General features: G+C 31.8%; 1 protein-coding gene across 1 annotated transcript; it reads right to left on the bottom strand.

Annotated features, from left to right (window-relative positions):
- Positions 1 to 4,996: 4,996 nt before the first annotated feature.
- LOC145097301 (salicylate carboxymethyltransferase-like) lies at positions 4,997 to 7,716 on the bottom strand. The gene is made up of 4 exons (XM_079034839.1): positions 7,618 to 7,716; positions 7,029 to 7,445; positions 6,654 to 6,908; positions 4,997 to 5,465 (listed from the first exon to the last, which is right to left on the bottom strand). Exons 1-4 carry the CDS (start codon positions 7,690 to 7,692, stop codon positions 5,106 to 5,108), a joined length of 1,107 nt encoding a protein of 368 aa, XP_078890965.1. The 5' UTR covers positions 7,693 to 7,716; the 3' UTR covers positions 4,997 to 5,105.
- Between the last annotated feature and the right edge of the window lie 1,145 nt (positions 7,717 to 8,861).

The raw sequence follows: 8,861 nt of genomic DNA, 5'->3' as shown, positions 1-8,861 counted from the left end.
TAAAGCTAAAAACAAGGTGATAAACATTTGGTTTAAGCCTCCCTCCACTCTGAATATACCGACCAAAGTATACTTAGTTTGAAAAAAGTATTTTTTTTTGTGTGAACAATGTACAAGCGCCGCATACAAAAAGGTGATGCGTTGTGTTCCATATGTGAACACACATCACATACCGATAAGTTCACACCACATTCAAAGAACTAAGGTTTGGGTTTCCAACCACAAACGCATTGTGTAAGCAGAAGCAACGCATTGTGTAGACTGATCAGAAACAACTTATTCTTAAAACTTTAACTCATTTTCAGTTATAAAACGATTTATTAAAATTTTTTAAAATTATGGTGACTTAATCTAATCACTCCACATTCATGTAAATAGGTTAACACGAAATAGATTGGAAATCAAAGTGAAAGACACATGAATAAGGCGCTCTGATGCAATTTTGGGGTTATAGGGATACAAAGAAGCCACAAAAGTTACATCAAAAGCAATAAAAAATAATCCAATAATCCAAAAGAGGATAACAAGTTCAATCAGATCTAATGAAACTAAACATAAAAGGGGATTCAAGATTATATACCCTTATAGTTTTTGTCTTGTGTGTTCTAACCAGTGGAATGGATGATTAGGATCGAAACTAAGATTCCTCTTTCGTAGTCGCACCCAAAGAGCAATACGACAACCACCTGATAGATCTCTAGATGATGAACATACATGAGCACCAAACCCTAATAGAATTAGGCTTCTGATCTTCAAACACATAATGAGCTCGAAAAAATTGTGTCGTGACGAGAGGCAAATCGGGATATTGAGAGTGGAGAGATGCTTAAATCAAATGGGATGTATTGTGTAACCCTAGATCCAATTTTGGCACTCTTATTTATAAGGGTAGGACCGTAGGATTTAGGTGGTGTTTGGCTTAGCTTTTAAATGGCCAAAAATCCTTTTAGAAAAAAATCATAGACAAAAGATGTTTGGTAAAAGACTTTTAAAAACTACTTTTGGATTTTGCAAAGAAGGAAAATCAACTTCTTGGAAAAGTCAGAAAAACCTGACTTTTTGTAACTTTTCCAAAAAGATCTTTTGACCTCTAAAAAGCTAAGTCAAACACCTCCTTAGTTCGGATAATTATTTGGTCATTAAATACTTATCTATAAGATTTGAATTTCAAACCTTTAAACTTTACTCATTTAAGTTCTATAAATATCTATTGATTTATTAATCAATTATATATTAAAAAATGATACTCATTTAAGTTCTATAAATATCTATTGATTTATTAATCAATTATATATTAAAAAATGATAAACTAATATGTCAATAATAGTTTAGACTGTCCATATAACCCAAAAGAACTTTATTATTAATAATAATATTATCAAACCGTTTTAATGCGCGGTCACTATTTTCCAACATAAAATTTACCCTTGAAAAGCTTTCTTAGTCCATTGGAAACCAAGATCGCTATATTATGGCAAAACACATCCTTATCTAATCATTTTACTGCAAGCACTTTTACAAACAAAATTGATTGTGCATTCCAAGAACATTTTGTCGATATGATAGTTCAAGATCATTTCCAGGATATGTTTAGTCATAAAAAAATTAGTTTAAGAAAAACGAAGTTGGTCAATATGATAGGCATACATCATTGAAATCTGATGATTGTTGTGTTTTAATGTCTAGGTAATACATGTTCATGCATAAATTATAAATCCATTCCAAGTCTTGAGAGTTATTAGAAAGTGGTTTTAGATAAAATTTTGAAAACATGGGTGTAAACATCAACGTTTTCTAAACAAAAATCACATACAACATATTTTACGAAATCACTAGCATGTTGATTTGATTAAACTAAAACTCATTTCCATGGTTTTTTAATGCATCCACACATTTTTAAATGAAATTATCTATTATTCCCTTCGTAGGGATTAGAAAATCAAATATAAATGTAGGGTTGAGCAAAAACCGAAACCAAAAAAACCCAAAAAATTGCATAAACCGAAACCGGAAAACCGAAACCAAAATAAAAACCAACGGTGCGGTTTTTAGTTTTGTAAAAACCGAAAATGTTCGGTGTGGTGCGGTTCCTAGTCATGTAAAAACCGCAAAGAACCGAACAGCACCTTTTATATATATATATATATATATATATATATATATATATATATATATATATATATATATATATATATAAAGTGTTGTTATTTGTAAGAATGAAGAACTCGTGACAATTAACATTTCTATAAATATAAATACTTATCTTATCAGATAGTGATTTTATATTTTACGCTTATATTTAGTGATATTTATAAGTACAAATAATGTTTGACATTTTTTAACATTTAAATATGAATTACTATCGATCATAATATCATTTTTATGAATACATTAATTGATATTATCTCATATAAATGTGTAACAATATTATATTTAGTTCGTATTATATTCTATCATTAGAAACATCTTAGATAAATGGTTACGTTATTTGATTTCAACCTAAGAAGTGATGGTATCATAAAAAAAACTGAACCGCAAAAAAACAAAAGCCAAAACAAAATAATAATAATAATAATAATAATAATAACTGACAAAAAACCGCAAAAAAACCGAACAACAAAAAACCGAAAAAACCGAACCGCATAAAAGCCGAACGGTGTGGTTTCTAAACTTCAAAAAATCGAAGTTACAGTTTTCAGCTCGTTTTTGGGGAAAAACTGTACCGAACCGCACCATTGTCACCCCTATACAAATGTAATAGTTGTATCCCTAAAATTCCATGAATATCTCTCTTTCTCTTTCACCATAAAATCAAAAACCCACACCAGAGATGCCTATAAATCACCAGATTCCTCTCTTCTCTGATGGTTCCTCCTGACGCAAACCTGACAGCCTTTTTCTCTCTATGATATTGACTCCCTAAACCTTCTCCTGATGCGGTGTGCAACGTGTTCTGGTTAAGAAATCACGAGGGTTTGAAAACCCTATATCAATAGCTCCTTGATTAGCAACATGTTCGTTGTTGTACCTCTAAACCCTTCTTCACTCATTAGCAACATGTTCTAATTAACCAATAAATTCACAGCCATGGTCAATGTCAATGCCTACTAATTTCTCAAGGTTATAAAGATGCTTCCATTATTTGTTTTAGTTGGAGAATCGAAGTCTTCAACATTTTCATCAATAATTGGGATCAATAATAAATAGGGAAAATGACTCTTTAGGGTAATTAACTTTTGCGTTTGTATTCATTTGGTCCCTTTCCTTTTTTTGTATTCAATATACCATCGAACTTGTTGTTTGTGTTTACCATAACCCTTTTAACCGGCTTTTGACCTGTGATAGCCGGTCAAATGGTTACAGTGAACACAAACAACAAGTACGATGCTATATTGAGTACAAAAAAAAAGGAAAGGGACCAAATGAGAACAAATGTAACAGTTGGTTACCCTCCTGATTCATTTTCCCTTTACTCATTTACAGCAAATTTCACGTCATCTCCTACTGATATTAATGACTTTATGAGATTCGTTCTTGCTTCTCTTCAAAACATAACCCACGAAAGAACATTATTCATACATGTACAACTTTGTAATGCACTTGAATATTGATTAGGGGAATCTTGACTAAGCAGACGCATTTCATGACTACATTTACATTTTCAATCAAATGATTTATCGTATCATGTATTCTAGACAAGTCTACAAACGAGTGGAATCACAAGTGCTTAGATTTTTGAGTTTATTTAGCTTTAAGATCGAATTCATGGGATAAGATACAACATCAATATGTACAATATCATGATTCTTTTGTAGACACATCACCATAATATACCTTGAGGTAAACGTTTATGCTGATAAATATACCTCTCATATACAGTCATATCCTTTTTCTGCAACCACAGTAAGCATAGCATAGACCAAAGAAGGTTGCAGTCTTTGGCTATAACGTATATGAAGAGCGTTTCAGAGGCGTAACTTCGTTAAAACATGGTCTATGCCATACTTACCGTGGTTAGCTGTCAACACCTCTCTGTAAAAGGATATTACTATGCCTGAGAGGTATATTTATCAGCATAAACGTTTACCTCAAGGTATATTATGGTGATGTGTCTACAAAAGCATCATGATATTGTACATATTGATGTTGTATCTTATCCCATGAATTCGATCTTAAAGCTAAATAAACTCAAAAATCACAACATTTGTAATTCCACTCGTTTGTAGAATTGTCTAGAATACATGATACGATAAATCATTTGATTGAAAATGTAAATGTAGTTATGAAATGCGTCTGCTTAGTCAAGATTCCCCTAATAAATATTCAAGTGCATTACAAAGTTGGACATGTATGAATAATGTTCTTTCGTGGGTTATGTTTTGAAGAGAAGAAAGAACGAATCTCATAAAGTCATTAATATAAGTAGGAGATGACGTGAAATTTGTGGTAAATGAGTAAAAGGGAAAATGAATCATGAGGGTAACCAACTGTTACATTTGTTCTCATTTGGTCCCTTTTCTTTTTTGTACTCAATATACCATCAAACTTGTTGTTTGTGTTCACCGTAACCCTTTGACCGGCTATCACAGGTCAAAAGCCGGTCAAAATGGTTATGGTAAACACAAACAACAAGTTCAATGGTATATTGAATACAAAAAAAAAGGAAAGGGACCAAATGAGTACAAACGTAAAAGTTAATTACCCTTAAGAGTCATTTTCCCTAATAAATAGGATTAATGTATGTATTTCTGATATTGTAGTGTAGTGATTTCATATATTACTCTTTTTTTTTTATTCAACTCGAAGAATTTATCATCGATTTGTCAAGTCTTTTGGGAAGCACTACCATTTTATGTTTGTGGGGCTGGTGCAAATAAGATTTATTCTGCTATGGTTTCGTATAATCGCTTTGTTATAATTAATTATACTCCAAGTTTAAATAAAGGGCATAGCTGTCAATTTCTTTTAAAATTATGTCCATGTATAAAAAAACTAGTGGAAATACCAACTCTCATATTATTATTATTATTATTCAGATAATCAATACATTTTCAGATTTCTAACATCACAGTAAACTGATACCATATCTATTAAACCATAATAGATCAACATTTCCGCGTCATTGAAACAGTAACATTGACAAACGTTGTCTTCTCTTTTGACATTCGATCAGCAAGTATATTCTTATACCTTAGAAAGACCTCCTCTATTATAGACTCTCCGAAGTGACTTAAAAGCATAGGTTCAGCCACTGCTCTCATATATTTCGCCACATTGTATGCTCTTTCCGCATACTTCGGTGGATTTGGACAATTGTCTGCATATGCATCCCAATTAACTTCAGAAACCTCCAATCGATCAATTATGAATGATCCTTCTTTCTCAACTTCGGTACTGACTTCTTTAGCACTAGGAGCATATTGTGGAATGTCAAAGGAGTCCATTTTACCTTCTTCTATGAGTCCCTGCTTACAAGAACTTAATAATGAGTACTTGTCCATATTAAAAAAAAAAAAAAAACATAAACTTGTCACTTGTTAGTCAATTAAACAATATGTTGTACGTATGACATCGTTTTCCAACTCTATTTGTTTGTTTTTCTAATATTAAGCAACATGAAACTTGCTAACTCTATTTGTTTGTTTTCGTAATATTAAGCAACATGAAACTTGTTAAACTTATTTAAATTCAAACCCGCTATATCAAATTGAAAATTTGGGCACTCAGTGTAATTTCATATCCATAATATTAAAAAAGATATTAGAAAATATGTCATGAATAAATCAATTATGCCCTTAATTTTTATTCTTCAAAACCAAATTTCAATTTAATATTTAATTATTTAAGGAAAAATTATTTTCGGTTCAAATACTATCAGGTGTTTGTAAACTAAAATTTGTAAGTTAGGAGGAGGTTAAGTTTTATTGGGAATAATTAATAATGTGAGAACTTAACAATTGATTGGAATCGTTGGATTAGCAAAAATAAATGGCCTAGATTAACAGTAGTATTATTGTTTACTTGTTATTAAATATCATTTTCTTAAGTAAATATATTTAATAGAGGGTATTTTTCAACTTTCATTTTTCATTAGTGACCTTTAGCGTTTATCAATTTAAAAACTAAAAATATTATTGTCATCGTAGCCATATAACTCCCTTTTAAAATTTGTATCAAATATTTAAGTTGGAAACCACGCATCCAAGATATTTAAAGTAAAACATTGAAACGTTGAAAATTGAAATTAACTTGAAAAGATAAGATAATTAGTAGTATACAGTATTATAGAATTAAATCTTTTTTTCAAAGAAACTTTAATATTCATTTTCCGAATTATATATTAAAACATACTATAGAATATAAACTAATTATATAATCTATATTTAATTTAATTGCATCTATGTTTAAGTATTAAATCGTCTGTTTCTAATTTGGTTTGTGATTGCTAGATTTTGTTTTTACATGATGACGTCGTTTTTCTAATTTTAGTTTGCCCTTTAGTTGAGATTTTAATAACTAAAATTGGTTCATTTTAATTTAAGAATATGATTATTCCCTTTTACTAACTAACTTCTAATCAATCATAGTCATATTATTAATTATATATCATCATGGTATGTTTCTACATTCTCACGACAAATGCCAAGTTTTACCTCTAAAACCATGTCGTTTAGGGCCATCGCTAAGAGCTCCCAAATGTAACAACATTCTTTGCTCCGAGGGTCAGAACTTCTTCTCCCTAGTATCGTCAAAACCATACGACCACCACTTACCATCTCCTTCGCACGACAATTGAGAAAAACGAGGAAATCTTTGTGAAACTGCTCGCGATATGCTTTTATGACACTTGTTGGGCTTGTTGCTGACATATATATGTTCCCTTTGTTTGTGTTATGAAATTCAGGAACCTGCTCAAAAAAGATTCATTAGTACAACTATTCATTATATATATATATATATATATATATATATATATATATATATATATATATATATATATATATAGAGAGAGAGAGAGAGAGAGAGACCTTGGACAACCACATGAGACTGTAGGAAGAGTGGAAAAAGTGAATGCTGTTGCTGGGAAAAAGCCTGGTATAAAATGATCCAGCTACACCAGAAAAGTAGCAAGGTGGAGAAGACGTAGTAGAGGTAATTTGTGGTGAAATGTTCAAATGGAATTTTGAAAGGGAATCAAAAATGGCATTGAAATCATTATTTGGCAGATCATTCAGATATATTTGCATTTCAGGCAATTGAGCATGACCTACTTTCTGGGTTATCTTATCTAAGATCTTTATGAACTCCGATGCCACCAGTAAAGTGTTTGATCCAGATGAGCACCCAAGATCCGCCATGGTTAGGGCTTTAGGGAAGTTCATAGCATCGTAAAGATTTGTCAAAGCTTCTTCCATTATGGGTTTTGTCATTGATATGACGATTCTCTGTTACAAAACAAGTTATAATTAATAAACGTTGTTAATTTCTTTTCATATATATATATATATATATATATATATATATATATATATATATATATATATATATATATATATATATATATATATATATATATATGTCGCATGTATGGAAGGGATAGGATAGTATGAATTGCACCTGAAGAAGGGAATTGTTGGAATAGCTATAATCTCCATCTCCACCATTCATATGAAGCACCTGAGTGACTTCCATGTCTCTCGAAAATGAGAAAAGTGATACTCTACTCTTCTTCTTGGAATGCGTCTATTTATAGATGAAGTCAAAATTATTTTTAATCTATTATTTGTTTGTGATTGTTATATTTTATTCTTGTACTCTTTGTGGTCCAGCGTCCACCTTGTCACTTTTTTAATAAATTTTATTAAAAAAATTTGTTATATTTTATAATTGTTCTTTTCAAAAATACAATAGTTGGTATGATATGTTAATTAAATATTTTGAGAACTTGTTAATATTAGATAAATTTTAGAATATGTATTTATCATATTGTTGTACTTATTGTGTATCTCATCTCTCCTAGTTTATAGGAGATTAGTTTGTATCAACTGAATATAAATATACACACTCAACCTTATTCAGAGATGTGGTTAATTTAATAGTTTCTATATGGTATCAGCCTCTCTCTATCCCTCCCTCAAATCTTTGATTTCTTCTTAAACCCTAAAAACCACCGATCTTTTTTTCCTGGTACCTGAAAATGGTTACGTCTTCATGTGATGATGATACTTTTCCAATGAATACCATTCTTCACATGATCCCAATTAAGTTGGGATCCGCCAATTACCTGCTCTGGAAAAACCAGATGCTCCCTCTTTTCTCCTATCAGAAACTCTCCGCTCACATTGACGGCAGTACTGCCCCTTCCGCCACAATTACAGTTGAAGACAAGTCCATTCCCAATCCGTTGCTTGAAAACTGGCATGATAGTGATCAGCGTGCCGTCATTTTACTCAACTCCTCATTGACTGAGGAAGCTACGGCTAAGGTTTTGGGTCTCACCACAGCTCGCGACATATGGGTCGCCTTAGAATCTGCCTACAGTAATTCGTCTGTAGAGAGGATCCATTCTCTAAGGGATTCCCTTCGCACCCTCTCTAAGGGATCTTCTTCTATTTCAGGGTTTGGTCACAATTTCAAAACAGTGTGTGACAAACTCACTGCCAATGGGCAGCCGGTAGATGAGATGGACAAGCTCCACTGGTTCCTCTGTGGTTTTGGAGCCCCGTTTGAAACATTTTCTACTGCCATTCGCACATCAAAGCCCTCTCCTGCTTTTCGAGATCTTCTCTCTCAGGCTGAAAGCCATGAGATGTTTCTCAAGTCTCTTCACAGCTCTGTCACGCCCCCTATTGCTTTTCTGT

The sequence above is a fragment of the Lactuca serriola genome, chromosome 4, assembly GCF_051521515.1.
Source record: "Lactuca serriola cultivar US96UC23 chromosome 4, Lser_US96UC23_V15, whole genome shotgun sequence".
In the NCBI taxonomy this organism is placed as follows: domain Eukaryota; kingdom Viridiplantae; phylum Streptophyta; class Magnoliopsida; order Asterales; family Asteraceae; genus Lactuca; species Lactuca serriola.
Note: the sequence above shows the minus strand (reverse complement) of the source record. Positions and strands in the feature narration are given on the sequence as shown.